The sequence below is a fragment of the Lutra lutra genome, chromosome 15 (assembly GCF_902655055.1).
Source record: "Lutra lutra chromosome 15, mLutLut1.2, whole genome shotgun sequence".
NCBI lineage: Eukaryota > Metazoa > Chordata > Mammalia > Carnivora > Mustelidae > Lutra > Lutra lutra.
The window spans coordinates 25796085-25813388 of record NC_062292.1 but is presented as its reverse complement, the minus strand read 5'-3'; the positions used below and the strand labels follow the sequence as shown (position 1 = coordinate 25813388).

At 42.1% G+C, this 17304-nt stretch overlaps 1 protein-coding gene across 1 annotated transcript in view; it reads left to right on the top strand.

Moving 5' to 3' along the window:
* PAPPA2 (pappalysin 2) overlaps positions 1 to 17304 on the top strand; it is a 302814-nt gene that overhangs the window by 153813 nt on the left and 131697 nt on the right. Inside the window, exons 8-9 of the mRNA XM_047705709.1 lie at positions 541 to 669; positions 11529 to 11620. Coding sequence (XP_047561665.1) covers positions 541 to 669; positions 11529 to 11620 — 221 coding nt within the window. The remainder of the gene's footprint in view (positions 1 to 540; positions 670 to 11528; positions 11621 to 17304) is intronic.

Genomic DNA, 17304 nt, shown 5'->3' with positions numbered 1-17304 from the left:
GTGGAAGGTGTTCTCACCTCCTTCTGGGAGAGGTCTTCTTTGCCTCTAAGGACTCTGTCTCTTTAAGATAAGAATTCTCTTGAGAGATGAGAAAACTGTGATCCACAGACCCGGGAAGGGCCTTGTTGAGTCCAAACACCGCAGCTTTCCACTTCAGTTTCTTTGATGACTTCAAGTGTACAGAAGACTAGTTTCCCAATAGTTACTTGTTGACTTTTTTTTTTTAACCCAATCAAGGTATACTTGAAATGTCATCCTCCTAGACTCGGCAGGACCATTATTTAATTCGGTGGTAGCTCAGCCGGTATTTGTTGGGCAATCACTAGACCGTACTTGGAACACAGAAGCCAATATGCTTCCAAACATTCTGCTGCTGGGTAGGACTCTGTGCCCTGATCTCTGTTTCACATAATGTGACATTTGTTTAACCTTGATGTTCCCCATAAAATATCTTCTAAATCCCTGTAAACCACCTGCGAAGGACCCAGGGCAACATCGCACTTTCTGGATGTAGTGGTCATGGCTCATTGGTTTCCACAGGGAGGTCACACCAGGGCAGAAGTATCAATACCAAGTTCAAGCTGAAGCTGGTACAGAACTGGGAGAAGCTTCGCCTCCGCTGAGCCATATCCATGGAGCGCCTTACTGCGGAGATGGGAAGGTGGCGGGGTGAGTATCGGGTGCCTGAGACTGTGTGAGCAAGAATGCCTTGCCCGGCTCAGACCGGGAGGGTTCCTCTTGAGTTTTAGTTTGACTTGTTCTGGAAATTGGGGGCACTGTGTGATTCTAGCATTAAACAAGATCTATGGGCGCCTGGGTGGCTCAGTGGGTTAAGCCGCTGCCTTCGGCTCAGGTCATGATCTCGGGGTCTTGGGATCGAGTCCCGCATCGGGCTCTCTGCTCAGCAGGGAGCCTGCTTCCCTTCCTCTCTCTCTCTGCCTGCCTCTCTGCCTACTTGTGATCTCTCTCTGTCAAAAACAAACAAACAAACAAACAAACAAACAAAAAAACAAGATCTAGGACCTGGTGGTGATCTTGAGAGGTCACCCACGTCTTAGTTAAGGAGAAGCTCACTTTTACTTAGAACTCACCCACAGAGGACTGAGATATCGGGGCTGATTCGGGGAGGGGACAGCACTTAAGGTTTCAGAGGACATCTGCTGGGCAGTGATTGAGAGAAGGAGTTTATAGGGGAGAAGGTGACTTGTCAGATGATGCTAACAGACAATGTGAGGGGACCCTCTGGATCAGTGGCCCATCTTACGCTAAGGAGCTGTGTGACCTGAGGAAAGTTTGGAATAGCCTTTTGAGCTTCACTGACTCATTTGGCCCCTGGAAGACTTGACTATAATGTAATTTACATCCATTCTGTAAAACCACCAAGGTAAAGATGAAATCACTAGTTTGGCTTCTTGAACATACCATGTTCCTCTTTCTGTTTCCCATTTGTGATATCAGCCTAAGTGTCTAATTCACTCTGGTGTATCTAGGACTTTCCCAAATCTAGCACTGAAGATTCCCATGTCCCGCCAGTTGCCCTATGGGCACCTGTACTGAATGCTCATTAATCCTAATATGTTAGTTATATAGAGCTGGGGGTGTAGGAGGCTGGGTGACCAGGCACTGTGATTTGTCTTTAATTCTGCATCTTAATAAGATGGCCTATTTTTAATTTCCCAGACTAGGTGAAAAGACATGGTATCCTGAGGCCCTCATAGGAAAACTTCTGTAGCCTTTCTGGGGATCCCCTCCCATCATTTAGCAATCAATAAACACTGCTTCTTATTTTGATCTTTAAGATCTTTAACATTTGGTATAAGCCAAACCTTACTAACACCCAGACCTTGCTAGCTGGCTGCCACCTTCTGCCTCACTGAGTCTCAGCTTTCCATCTCCCTTCCTCCATCTCAGTGGGGGATGCCTCACATAGGCACAGAATGCTGTCTTGCTCCGACTGCCTCCAAGCCTGCCACCTGCCCCCTAAGCTGTTTGAGGAGCTTGGTTACCACTACTCCGCAGCCAGAGCCCTCCTCAAGCAAAACACTCTGTCCTATGTTGTAGCCTCTCATCCAGCAGTTCTCTGATGGAGGCCACCTTGAGGCCCCCGGACGCCACATCTGCCTGGGGGTCTGGGGCACACAGGGCGAAGAGCCATCTTCCCAACTTGCTCTTATACATTCTTTCCTGTGCCTCCAAACAGCTTCACCTGAAGCAGCAGCTACTTTGCTCCTGGGCCTCACAAGATCCCTCATCCAAACGCTCGTTTACACTTCTGTCTGTCCTCCCTCTCTGTAAAGAGTCACACTTTGTTCTGCCTTCCAGTGAGAAGTTGTCTCTGAATTGTAGCTTTGTCACCACTGGAGGCCCTCCACTATACACACAAGGAGAGACACAAGTTGTTTAACCCACTGCTTTAAATCTGAGAAGTGTATAGATTCAATCTAAGGGAATCACAGATCTCCCAGAAGTCATCCTGAGACTCTAATGTTAATAGATGTTTTTGTCACGTTGGAGAACCCTGCAGTCAGACTGCCAAAACAAGGAGAGGGCAGGCCCTGAGCTTATGAGCCGCATTCGTTTGGAAGTGAACATCTCAGTCTGTCCGAGGAGGGACACCTCAGACATGTGTGCTGCTGAGCCTCTGCCATGTGGCAAATGCAGCTAAGAAATGGAATTTTATTTCATTTTAAGTAATTTAAAAAATTCATTCAGTTATCAGAAAACTTTTAAGTACACTTGGAACAACTTGGGTAGGTGAATCCAAATGCAGGTCATGTGTTTGAACTCAGATATGAAAAATACGCAGCAGATTTTGAAGACATAGGATGCGTAAGAAAGAATGCAATATGCTTCATTAAGAGTTTTTTTTTTTCAGCATAACAATATTCATTATTTTTGCACCACACCCAGTGCTCTATGCAATCCGTGCCCTCTACAATACCCACCACCTGGTGCCCCCAACCTCCCACCCCCCACCCCTTCAAAATTCTCAGATCGTTTTTCAGAGTCCATAGTCTCTCATGGTTCACCTCCCCTTCCAATTTCCCTCAACTCCCTTCTCCTCTCCATCTCCCCTTGTCCTCCATGCTATTTGTTATGCTCCACAAATAAGTGAAACCATATGATAATTGACTCTCTCTGCTTGACTTATTTCACTCAGCATAATCTCTTCCAGTCCCGTCCATGTTGCTACAAAAGTTGGGTATTCATCCTTTCTTTTTTCTTTTTTTTTTTTTTTTTACAGCTTTATAAACATATATTTTTAACCCCAGGGGTACAGGTCTGCGAATCGCCAGGTTTACACACTTCACAACACTCACCATAGCACATACCCTCCCCAATATCCATAACCCCACCCCCCTCTCCCAACCCCCTCCCCTCATCAACCCTCAGTTTGTTTTGTGAGATTAAGAGTCACTTATGGTTTGTCTCCCTCCCAATCCCATCTTGTTTCATTTACTCTTCTCCTACCCCCTCAACCCCCCATGTTGCATCTCCTCTCCCTCATATCAGGGAGATCATATGATAGTTATCTTTCTCCGATTGACTTATTTCGCTAAGCATGATACCCTCTAGTTCCATCCACGTCGTCGCAAATGGCAAGATTTCATTTCTTTTGATGGCTGCATAGTATTCCATTGTGTATATATACCACATCTTCTTTATCCGTTCGTCTGTTGATGGACATCTAGGTTCTTTCCATAGTTTGGCTATTGTAGACATTGCTGCTATGAACATTCGGGTGCACGTGCCCCTTCGGATCACTACGTTTGTATCTTTAGGGTAAATACCCAGCAGTGCAATTGCAGGGTCATAGGGTAGTTCTATTTTCAACATTTTGAGGAACCTCCATGCTGTTTTCCAGAGTGGTTGCACCAGCTTGCATTCCCACCAACAGTGTAGGAGGGTTCCCCTTTCTCCGCATCCTCGCCAGCATCTGTCATTTCCTGACTTGTTAATTTTAGCCATTCTGACTGGTGTGAGATGATATCTCATGGTGGTTTTGATTTGTATTTCCCTGATGCCGAGTGATATGGAGCACTTTTTCATGTGTCTGTTGGCCATCTGGATGTCTTCTTTGCAGAAATGTCTGTTCATGTCCTCTGCCCATTTCTTGATTGGATTATTTGTTCTTTGGGTGTTGAGTTTGCTAAGTTCTTTATAGATTTTGGACACTAGCCCTTTATCTGATATGTCATTTGCAAATATCTTCTCCCATTCTGTCAGTTGTCTTTTGGTTTTGTTCACTGTTTCCTTTGCTGTGCAAAAGCTTTTGATCTTGATAAAATCCCAAAAGTTCATTTTTGCCCTTGCTTCCCTTGCCTTTGGTGATGTTCCAAGGAAGATGTTGCTGTGGCTGAGGACGAAGAGGTTGCTGCCTGTGTTCTCCTCGAGGATTTTGATGGATTCCTTTCTCACATTGAGATCCTTCATCCATTTTGAGTCTATTTTCGTGTGTGGTGTAAGGAAATGATCCAATTTCATTTTTCTGCATGTGGCTGTCCAATTTTCCCAACACCATTTATTGAAGAGGCTCTCTTTGTTCCATTGGACATTCTCTCCTGCTTTGTCGAAGATGAGTTGACCATAGAGTTGAGGGTCTATTTCTGGGCTCTCTATTCTGTTCCATTGATCTATGTGTCTGTTTTTGTGCCAGTACCATGCTGTCTTGATGATGACAGCTTTGTAATAGAGTTTGAAGTCCGGAATTGTGATGCCACCGACTTTGGCTTTCTTTTTCAATATTCCTTTGGCTATTCGAGGTCTTTTCTGGTTCCATATACATTTTAGGATTATTTGTTCCATTTCTTTGAAAAAAATGGATGGTACTTTGATAGGAATTGCATTAAATGTGTAGATTGCTTTAGGTAGCATAGACATTTTCACAATATTTATTCTTCCAATCCAGGAGCATGGAACATTTTTCCATTTCTTTGTGTCTTCCTCAATTTCTTTCATGAGTACTTTATCGTTTTCTGAGTATAGATTCTTAGTCTCTTTGGTTAGGTTTATTCCTAGGTATCTTATAGTTTTGGGTGCAATTGTAAATGGGATGGACTCTTTAATTTCTCTTTCTTCTGTCTTGTTGTTGGTGTAGAGAAATGCAACTGATTTCTGTGCATTGATTTTATATCCTGACACTTTACTGAATTCCTGTACAAGTTCTAGCAGTTTTGGAGTGGAGTCTTTTGGGTTTTCCACATATAGTATCATATCATCTGCAAAGAGTGATAGTTTGACTTCTTCTTTGCCGATTTGGATGCCTTTAATTTCCTTTTGTTGTCTGATTGCTGAGGCTAGGACTTCTAGTACTATGTTGAATAGCAGTGGTGATAACGGACATCCCTGCCGTGTTCCTGACCTTAGCGGAAAAGCTTTCAGTTTTTCTCCATTGAGAATGATATTTGCGGTGGGTTTTTCATAGATGGCTTTGAGAATATTGAGGTATGTGCCCTCTATCCCTACACTTTGAAGAGTTTTGATCAGGAAGGGATGCTGTACTTTGTCAAATGCTTTTTCAGCATCTATGGAGAGTATCATATGGTTCTTGTTCTTTCTTTTATTAATGCGTTGTATCACATTGATTGATTTGCGGATGTTGAACCAACCTTGCAGCCCTGGAATAAATCCCACTTGGTCGTGGTGAATAATCCTTTTAATGTACTGTTGAATCCTACTGGCTAGTATTTTGGTGAGAATTTTTGCATCTGTGTTCATCAAGGATATTGGTCTGTAGTTCTCTTTTTTGTTGGGATCCTTGTCTGGTTTTGGGATCAAGGTGATGCTGGCCTCATAAAATGAGTTTGGAAGTTTTCCTTCTATTTCTACTTTTTGGAACAGTTTCAGGAGAATAGGAATTAGTTCTTCTTTAAATGTTTGGTAGAATTCCCCCGGGATGCCATCTGGCCCTGGGCTTTTGTTTGTTTGGAGATTTTTGATGACTGTTTCAATCTCCTTACTGGTTATGGGTCTGTTCAGGCTTTCTATTTCTTCCTGGTTCAGTTGTGGTAGTTTATATGTCTCTAGGAATGCATCCATTTCTTCCAGATTGTCAAATTTGTTGGCGTAGAGTTGCTCATAGTATGTTCTTATAATTGTCTGTATTTCTTTGGTGTTCGTTGTGATCTCTCCTCTTTCATTCATGATTTTATTTATTTGGGTCCTTTCTCTTTTCTTTTTGATAAGTCTGGCCAGGGGTTTATCAATCTTATTAATTCTTTCAAAGAACCAGCTCCTCGTTTCGTTGATTTGTTCTATTGTTTTTTTGGTTTCTATTTCATTGATTTCTGCTCTGATCTTTATGATTTCTCTTCTCCTGCTGGGTTTAGGGTTTCTTTCTTGTTCTTTCTCCACCTCCTTTAGGTGTAGGGTTAGGTTGTGTACCTGAGACCTTTCTTGTTTCTTGAGAAAGGCTTGTACCGCTATATATTTTCCTCTCAGGACTGCCTTTGTTGTGTCCCACAGATTCTGAACCGTTGTGTTTTCATTATCATTTGTTTCCATAAATTTTTTCAATTCTTCTTTAATTTCCTGGTTGACCCATTCATTCTTTAGAAGGATGCTGTTTAGTCTCCATGTATTTGGGTTCTTTCCGAATTTCCTCTTGTTATTGAGTTCTAGCTTTAGAGCATTGTGGTCTGAAAATAGGCAGGGAATGATCCCAATCTTTTGATACCGGTTGAGACTTGATTTAGGACCAAGAATGTGATCTATTCTGGAGAATGTTCCATGTGCACTAGAGAAGAATGTGTATTCTGTTGCTTTGGGATGAAATGTTCTGAATATATCTGTGATGTCCATCTGGTCCAGTGTGTCATTTAAGGCCTTGATTTCCTTGTTGATCTTTTGCTTGGATGATCTGTCCATTTCAGTGAGGGGAGTGTTCAAGTCCCCTACTATTATTGTATTCTTGTCGATGTGTTTCTTTGATTTTGTTATTAATTGGTTTATATAGTTGGCTGCTCCCACGTTAGGGGCATAGATATTTAAAATTGTTAGATCTTCTTGTTGGACAGTTCCTTTGAGTATGATATAGTGTCCTTCCTCATCTCTTATTATAGTCTTTGGCTTAAAATCTAATTGATCTGATATAAGGATTGCCACTCCTGCTTTCTTCTGATGTCCATTAGCATGGTAAATTCTTTTCCACCCCCTCACTTTAAACCTGGAGGTGTCTTTGGGTTAAAGATGAGTTTCTTGTAGGCAACATATAGGTGGGTTTTGTTTTTTTATCCATTCTGATACCCTGTGTCTTTTGATTGGGGCATTTAGCCCATTCACATTCAGGGTAAGTATTGAGAGATATGAATTTAGTGCCATCGTATTGCCTGTAAGGTGACTGTTATTGTATATTGTCTCTGTTTCTTTCTGATCTACTACTTTGAGGGTCTCTCTTTGCTTAGAGGACCCCTTTCAATATTTCCTGTAGAGCTGGTTTGGTATTTGCAAATTCTTTCAGTTTTTGTTTGTCCTGGAAGCTTTTAATCTCTCCTTCTATTTTCAATGATAGCCTAGCTGGATATAGTATTCTTGGCTGCATGTTTTTCTCATTTAGTACTCTGAATATATCATGCCAGCTTTTTCTGGCCTGCCAGGTCTCTGTGGATAAGTCTGATGCCAATCTAATATTTTTACCATTGTACGTTACAGACTTCTTTTCCCGGGCTGCCTTCAGGATCTTTTCTTTGTCACTAAGACTTGTAAATTTTACTATTAGGTGACGGGGTGTGGACCTATTCTTATTGATTTTCAGGGGGGTTCTCTGAACCTCCTGAATTTTGATGCTTGTTCCCTTTGCCATAGTGGGGAAATTCTCTCCAATAATTCTCTCCAATATACCTTCTGCTCCCCTCTCTGTTTCCTCTTCTTCTGGAATCCCAATTATTCTAATGTTGTTTCGTCTTATGGTGTCACTTATCTCTCGAATTCTCCCCTCGTGGTCCAGTAGCTGTTTGTCCCTCTTTTGCTCAGCTTCTTTATTCTCTGTCATTTGGTCTTCTATATCGCTAATTCTTTCTTCTGCCTCATTTATCCTAGCAGTGAGAGCCTCCATTTTTGATTGCACCTCATTAATAGCTTTTTTGATTTCAACTTGGTTAGATTTTAGTTCTTTTATTTCTCCAGAAAGGGCTTTTCTATCTCCCGAGAGGGTTGCTTTAATATCTTCCATGCCTTTTTCAAGCCCAGCTAGAACCTTGAGAATCGTCATTCTGAACTCTATATCTGACATATTACCAATGTCTGTATTGATTAGGTCCCTAGCCTTTGGCACTGCCTCTTGTTCTTTTTTTTGTTGTGAATTTTTCCGCCTTGTCATTTTGTCCAGATAAGAGTTTATGAAGGAGCAAGTAAAATACTAAAAGGGTGGCAACAACCCCAGGAAAATATGCTTTAGCCAAATCAGAAGAGATCCCGAATTGTGAGGGGGGAGAAAGGGGATAAAAAGGGGTTCAGAAAGAAAGAAAAAAAAAAAGAAAAGAAAAAAAAGAAACTATTAAAAAAAAGAAAGCCGATAAAGAAAAAATATAAAAAGAGGAAAAAATATATATATATATTAGATAAACTATTTTAAAAACGTTAAAAAAAGAAAACGGTAAAAGTTAAAAAAAATTTAGCAGAAGAAGAGAAAAAGAAAAAAAATTGAAAAAGAGAAAAAAAATTAAATTAACTGCAAGGCTAAAAAATCATGGGGAGAAAGCCATGAGTTCCATGCTTTGCTTTCTTCTCCACTGGAATTCCGCCGCTCTCCTTGGTAGGTGAACTTGGTCCTGGCTGGGTTTCCCGTTGATCTTCTGGGGGAGGGGCCTGTTGTAGTGATTCTCAAGCGTCTTTGCCCCAGGCGGAGTTGCACCGCCCTTACCCGGGGCCGTGCTGAGTAATCTGCTCGGGTTTGCTGGGTTTGCTTTCGGGAGCTTTTGTTCCCTGAGCGCTTTCCGTAGAGTCCGGAGGGCGGGAATGAAGATGGCGGCCTCCAGGTCTCCGGCCCGGGGGAGCCAAGAGCCCGGGGCCCCACTCCTCAGTGCGCCCTCAGAGAACAGCGCCCAATGACTCCCGCCACCCTGGCCTCCGGCCGCGCTCCGAGCTGACCAAGCCTGCGACCGGTTCAAGGCAACCCCGAGCTGAGAGTCACTCCTCGGCTCTGTCTCTGTAGCCGGCTTCCCCGTTCTAATACCGGTAAGCTCTGCGACACTCAGACACCCCCGATCCTTCTGCGACCCTGCGGGAGCTGAGGCCGCGCTGACCCTGCCTGGCTTCACCCCAGTTAAGCCTCTGGAGCGATGTCCCTCAGCGGAACAGACTTTTAAAAGTCCTGATTTTGCTCCGTTGCTCCGCCGCTCGCCGGGAGCCGGCCCCTCCCCCCGCGGTCTATCTTCCCGTCGCTTTGGATTCACTTTTCCGCCAGTCCTACCTTGCAGAAAGTGGTTGATTTTCTGTTTTTGTAATTGCTGTTCTTCTTCTCTTCAATCTCCCATTGGATTTGTAGGTGTTTGCAATCTTTAGATAAGCTATTTAGCTGATCTCCCGCTACCCGAAGTAGTCTCAGCCTGCTACTTCTCCGCCATCTTGACTCCTCCCCCTCATTAAGAGTTTTTATACTGATTACAGGGACGCCTGGGTGGCTCAGTTGGTTAAGCGGCTGCCTTCGGCTCAGGTCATGATCCCAGCATCCTGGGATCGAGTCCCACATCAGGCTCCTTGCTCGGCAGGGAGCCTGCTTCTCCCTCTGCCTCTAGCCTGCCACTCTGTCTGCCTGTGCTCGTGCTCTGTCTCTCTCTCTCTAACAAATCAATAAAAAAATTTAAAAAAAATTTAAGAATTTTTATACTGATTATTTACTGAAATGGCAGTATTTTGGATATATTGGGTTAGATGAAATGTGGTATCAAAACTAATTCTACTTTTTGTTTTTTCTAATGTGACTACTAGAAAATCAAAGGTGTTATGTATGGCTCTCCTGTTTCTGCTGGATAGCAGAGAATGAGAGGATATACAACATGCTTGTATTAACTGTCGAGATTGTCTTCAAAGTAAAAAGGAATTTGAAGTTTCCTTAATTTCTTCAATCATGTTTTTCATAGCTCTGTTATCTTTTCTCCATTTACGTCCTACCATTTAAAATATCATTATATAATTGCATTTATAGCATGATTTTAGTTCCGTTTAAAGCATCCTCATATCTAATTACTTAGTCTTTACTCTGTCCTCGTGAGGAGGTGTCCTTTAAACAACAGTTAGTCATGTCCTGGGTCTGAAAACACATTAGCATACCAGCACCGTTTATCTACTTGAGTTAAAATATGTGTCTGTTGTGGACATGGTGCAAAGTCAAAAAGAAAAAAATGGTACCCCCTCAATCCTTTTTTTTAAAAAGATTTATTTATTTGAGAGAGTGGGTGAGTAAGAGAGAGAGAGAGAGTGGAGGGGAGAGTCAGAGGGAAAGGAAGAGGGAGAGAATCTCCAGCAGACTCCCCGCTGAGCACAAAGCCCAATCCAGGACCCAGGGCTAGACTCCAGGACCCAGAGAGCAGGCCCTGAGCCAAAAATCAAGAAGCAGATGCACAGGCAACTGAGCCACCCAGGCACTCCAACCCTCAATCCATTTTACAATGGCCACATTTGTGTTATCCTTTTTGTTCTCATGGTATGATTCTTGCAGCCCTCAGTCTAAACTAACTCTCCCACCCCGATCCAAATTAGTCATCAGCTGTGTCAGTGTTCCAGGTTCGAAACAAAACAATGACATTTTTCTTCTCCCAGTATTCAGGTCTCCCTGCAATACATGATAGCTGCCACCAGGTGGTAGTAGTAGGGAATGAGGACCAAGACGGAGCCTCAGCTTTGCCCTGGCTGACCTGGCAGCACTCAGGGTGCTGAGTCTCTTGGTATACAGAACAGGAGCTTTCAGTTCTACAAAATCCTAAGTTTAACAACAACTGCACATAGATAGAAGAAAACAATGAAAACATAAAGAAATATCAGGTAAAGCGGCGCGTGGGTGCCTCAGTTGGTTAAGTGTCTGCCTTCGGCTCAGGCCATGATCCCAGCGTCCAGGGATCGAGCCCCGAATCAGGCTCCCTCCTCGGCAGGAAACCTGCTTCTTCTCCCTCTCTCACTTCCCCTCCTTGTGTTCCCTCTCTTGCTGTGTTTCTCTCTGTCAAATAAATAAATAAAATCTTAAAAAAAATTATCAGGTAAAAATGAATAGAAAACAGAACCATATATAGACCAGCAGGTTTCCTCCTCACCAAACCAACCGTTTCTAAGACTTCACTCATCATAGGGCTGGTAGGCGTTTTCTATCTTAATGCCGCCCACCGGAAACACTAGCAGGACCCTCGTGGATCTCCTAGAGGTTTCTGAGCCACGAGCTACTTTTTCCATAAAAACATTTTTAACTCCTGCTTTTCCCCAACTTGTACTCCTTAATAAATAATTGGGAATTTTAAGAACTTAAAATAAGAGTAACTGAACAAGAAAAATTATTTTATACATGTATGTGTATGAGAATGTATATTTTTACCTTCTAGGAGCCTGGGAGAAGAGTGTGATGATGGGGACCTTCTGAGCGGAGATGGCTGCTCAAGAACCTGCCAGCTGGAGGAAGGCTTCCACTGTACAGGTGGGCTGAGGAGCGCCCCCTAGGCTTATGCCCTATTTCTGCAGGCGTCTCTGTGTCTTACTTCCCTGAGCTTTTGATATCCTGTAACATACAGCAGGAAGCTAATAACGGTGACGTTTGATGTTTCTGTTGTGTGCTAGGCATTTTTAGCTGTTTCACATATAGAATTTCATTTAGTCCTTACATTAAGTATGAGGAGACTAAACTGAGGCACAGAGAGTTCCAATAACTTGCTTTCTCTTATATGGGATTTGAATAAAGGAAGTAAGGCTCTAGAATCTACATGTGTAACCACTTGTACATTAACCTCCTTGATTAATGTTACCAATTGCTCTTGGGTCCTCATGTCTAACATCAAAGCATCAGCCAAGCAGTACAATCATAGAGGCTCTGCATCAGCATAGGAGACATTCTAAGCCAAAGGGAGTACAAAGTATCTCTTGGTGGCTGTGTCTAATAGATAAGATTATGACAGATGACAGAGGGTCCTAACACTGCTTAATCCTAGAAAATCACTAGTAATAAATTATCACTAGGTGGCTTTGACTCTAGGTTCTGGCCACACAGGAAGGCTGTCCAGAATGCTTCTCCCAATTCTGGTTAAAGACATTATCAGTGGGCTTCTAACATGTAGGTTATTTTTTTAAATTCCCATCCCAATGTATGCAGTGTTTTTGTGGAACATAACCATTCACCAAAGTTATTTTAAAGAGCACTGCATTGAAAAATATTTTCATGCCTCTAAATCTCAAGGTAAAGAAGGATATGATTATAATTATGTATAATTTATTAAGGTATTATATACTGTATAGAACACTCAAATGTCCCTGCCATCTAGAGAAGAATCGTAAAATTATAGAATCTTAGTAGTCTTCCTTCTATCCATCTAATAAAACATATTCAGCTACCTGCTGTGCACCATGAGTCTGTAGATAACCTGATCCCTTCGCATGTACAGTCTGAAGTGATAGGGAATCCAGCTTCCTTCCATATGGAAATCCTTCCTGCCAATCCTTGAGAGAGAGAGGCCTCTCACTCCTGCTTACCTACTTCAGCAGCAAAGGACACACCTTGGCAGGCACCATTCTGTTTAAGAATGGCTTTATCTGTTAGAAGATTCTTCTCCCCTTTTCTGGTTTGGAAACTGAGGCTCAGAGCACCATGTGACTATCCACAGGCACACAGCAAGGGTCTGCAAGGCCAACACTGGACCTCAGGTTCCCAATGCTTCCTCAAGTGCTTTTTCCTTGCTATGGAACTGCAGAGGATAATTTTTTCCCTGTTTTATTTGACTACTATTCAGATATTTGAAATGCCTCCCTGTTATTCTCCTTTCCAATCCAAACATCCCCTCATGTGATTAGGTTTCCAGACCCTTTTCCTATTTACCCTGACTTGGCATGTTTCATGTGGTCAATACCCAGAAAGGAATTCAATACTCCAGATGTGGTCTGGCTATGCAGAATACAATGAACCGATTACCTCCCCTCTTCTGTACACAAGTATTTTAATACCATGTCTGTTTGCATGGTGTTTTTGTTTTGTTTTGTTTTGTTTTTTGCAACATAATAGGCTCATGTTGAATACACACACACACACACACACACACACACACACACACACGCACACAGTATATCTCCAAATGCTGTGTCTTCTCCAGTACAGCTCAAGCCTCATTTAACTTAAGAGCCCACCTTGCTTTGTTTCTAACACATTTGATTTCATTAAATTTGGATCTAAAATATCATATTAAATTTCTCAGCCTCCAAATCCAGTAAAACTATGACTAAATTATTTTAATTTTACAGGGCAAGGCTAAAATGATCTAATCCACAGTTAGACTTCTGTTTCCTTGTATAATAAGCTTGCAGTATGCTAAGCATATATTCCATTATTTCTCAAAAGATTAGGTTACAGGGGCACCTGGGTGGCTCAGTTGGTTCAGCGTCCAACTCTTGATTTTGGCTCAGGTCATGATCTTAGGGCTGTGAGATCACGCCCCATGTCAGGCTCTGTGCTCAGCGGGGAGTCTGCTTCTCTCTCTCTCTCTCTCTCTCTCTCTGCCTGTCCCCTTACCCCTCCTCTGACTCATGCATGCTCTCTCTCTCTAAAATAAATAAATAAATAAATAAATAAATAAATAAATAAATAAATAAATTTATTTTTTAAAAAAATTAGGTCTGGGGCACCTGGGTGGCTCAGAACGTTAGGCCTCTGCCTTCAGCTCAGGTCATGGTCTCAGGGTCCTGGGATCGAGCCCTGCATCCAGCTCTCTGCTCACCAGGGAGCCTGCTTTCCCCTCTCTCTCTGCCTGCTTCTCTGCCTACTTGTAATCTCTCTCTCTCTCCGTCAAATAAATAAATAAAATCTTAAAAAATATTAGATCTGAAGGAACGATTGTGAAATGTTTTAAAAGTGCTCTGTTATTTTTATTTATTTTTTTAAAAGATTTTATTTATTTGAATCTCCCTGATGGCTAGTGATGATGAACATTTTTTCATGTGTCTGATAGCCATTTGTATGTCTTCATTGGAGAAGTATCTGTTCATATCTTCTGCCCATTTTTTAATATGATTGTCTGTTTTGTGTGTGTTGAGTTTGAGGAGTTCTTTATAGATCCTGGATATCAAACTTTTGTCTGTACTGTCATTTGCAAATATCTTCTCCCATTCCGTGGGTTGCCTCTTTGTTTTGTTGACTGTTTCCTTTGCTGTGCAGAAGCTTTTGATCTTGATGAAGTCCCAAAAGTTCATCTTCACTTTTGTTTCCTTTGCCTTTGGAGACATATCTTGAAAGAAGTGGCTGTGGCTGATATTGAAGAGGTTACTGCCTATGTTCTCCTCCAGGATTCTGATGGATTCCTGTCTCATGTTGAGGTCTTTTATCCATTTTGAGTTTATCTTTGTGTACGGTGTAAGAGAATGGTCGAGTTTCATTCTTCTACATATAGCTGTCCAGTTTTTCCAGCACCATTTATTGAAGAGACTGTCTTTTTTCCACTGTATATTTTTTCCTGCTTTGTCGAAGATTATTTGACCATAGAGTTGAGGGTTCATATCTGGGCTCTCTACTCTGTTCCACTGGTCTATGTGTCTGTTTTTATGCCAGTACCATGCTGTCTTGGTGATCACAGCTTTGTAGTAAAGCTTGAAATCATCATCACTAGCCATCAGGGAGATTCAAATTAAAACCACATTGAGATACCACCTTATACCAGTTAGAATGGCCAAAATTAGCAAGACAGGAAACAACATGTGTTGGAGAGGATGTGGAGAAAGGGGAGCCCTCTTACACTGTTAGTGGGAATGCAAGTTGGTGCAGCCACTTTGGAAAACAGTGTGGAGATTCCTCAAGAAATTAAAAATAGAGCTTCCCTATGACCCTGCAATTGCACTACTGGGTATTTACCCCAAAGATACAGATGTAGAGAAAAGAAGGGCCATCTGTACCCCAATGTTTATAGCAGCAATGGCCACGGTCGCCAAACTGTGGAAAGAACCAAGATGCCCTTCAACGGACGAATGGATAAGGAAGATGTGGTCCATATACACTATGGAGTATGATGCCTCCATCAGAAAGGATGAATACCCAACTTTTGTAGCAACATGGACAGGACTGGAAGAGATTATGCTGAGTGAAATAAGTCAAGCAGAGAGAGTCAATTATCATATGGTTTCACTTATTTGTGGAGCATAACAAATAGCATGGAGGACAAGGGGAGTTAGAGAGGAGAAGGGAGTTGGGGGAAATTGGAAGGGGAGGTGAACCATGAGAGACTATGAACTCTGAAAAACAATCTGAGGGGTTTGAAGGGGCGGGGGGTGGGAGGTTGGGGGAACCAGGTGGTGGGTATTGGAGAGGGCACGGATCGCATGGAGCACTGGGTGTGGTGCAAAAACAATGAATTCTGTTATGCTGAAAAGAAATTTAAAAAAATTAAAAAAATTTTAAAAAAGATTTTATTTATTTATTGGACAGAGAGAGAGAGAGATCACAAGTAGGCAGAGAGGCAGGCAGAAGGAGGGGGAAACAAGTTTCCCCACCAAGCAGAGAGCCTGATGGGGGCCTGATCCCAGGACCCTGAGATCATGACCTGGGCTGAAGGCAGAGGCTTAACCCACTGAGCCACCCAGGTGCCCCAGAAGTGCTCTGTTATTTTTAGATGGACTTGAAAAAACAGGCAAAAATTTTAAGTCCATGGTAAAAAAAAAAATAATAGAAGCAAGAAGAAACATTCATTGTGTTGTAGAGAAACAAAATATATACATACACATTATAAAATACATTATAAAAATATATATGTACATATATACATAAAATACATGCAAAGATGCATAAAATAAACATTTATGTACATGAACACATATACATGTAAGTATACATATATGTGTATATTACGAGAGAGAGGAAGTCATTCCAAATACATGTGTATTGACTTTGGGGGAGTGATTTGGGAAGGCCAGGGGTTTGATGGGAAGCAGGAGTTTAAAACCCAAAGTAGGCTTAGAACCAAATCCTAGGAACATTGGTTTATTCCTGGCAAACAGAGACAGATTTACCACAGAGAGGGGTCTTAGACTGGAAGTAGTTATGAAGGAAAATAATTAGTAGATATGTGCTGATAAGTCACTGAAAAATCACTTCCACATCCCTGTGGTATTGTGAAGAATGAAAAATAACAAGAATGGTATAGTAACAGTAAATTTTAGTAATGATGGTACTTAATGTATACCGATATGTTGATTGATTTTCAAATCTTGATATTATTTTCATGTCCTATTGTCTTAAGTTGAAAGAGGAGATTAGAATCATGTTACTAATGTTCATTGTTCTACTGTTTTGGTAGAAAAGGCAGGAGAACTTAGTAGGTGGCTTTTGGACTGCGCCTTAGATTTCTACACTTGAAGAAAGCTAGTCATGTCCCTGTAGCTGGTACTGTTCACTCAGGCAGAGTTATCCTGGGTGAGGATGGGCCTCAACCAGGAGACACAAACTCATGTCCCAATAGTCCCACAGGTTTGCACACAGCCTCACTTCTCATGTGTTTGCTTTTGAAAATGGTCTCCTCAGCTTGATGGAGACCCCGCTGAACCCGCCTCCTGTGGCCTAGCTCAAATCCAAGCTCCGATGCTTATGTATCGAGAGACTTTTGGCAACATGTTTCCCACGTGTGACACAAACAAAAAATGCCCACCCCACACAGTTGTTGCAAGTCAAAAGGGGAGAAGATGTACGTAAGCCTCAAAAACCCAGTGTTTGTGTCCAAGCAGTGGCACAGTTAGTAGAAGAAAGAATTCAGCTACAAAGAGTAATCGAAAATAAATCCCTCAACTACTTTGATATTTCAAAAACCATGAAGGGGGTCCAGGTGCATGACACATCATACCATTTTTGTAACTTCTCTTCTTCTACTTACTGCTCTTTTAGCTTCTTCTTCCCTCAGGATCTTGCTTCGTGGTGCCTTAACATTTCTTTCTACCTCCAGCTTACTTTTTTTCTCCCTATTCTTTTTTTTTCCTTTTAAGATTTTATTTATTTATTTGACAGATAGAGATTACAAGTAGACAGAGAGGCAGGCAGAGAGAGAGGAAGGGAAGCAGGCTCCCTGCTGAGCAGAGAGCCCGATGCGGGGCTCGATCCCAGGACCCTGGGATCATGACCTGAGCTGAAGGCAGAGGCTTTAA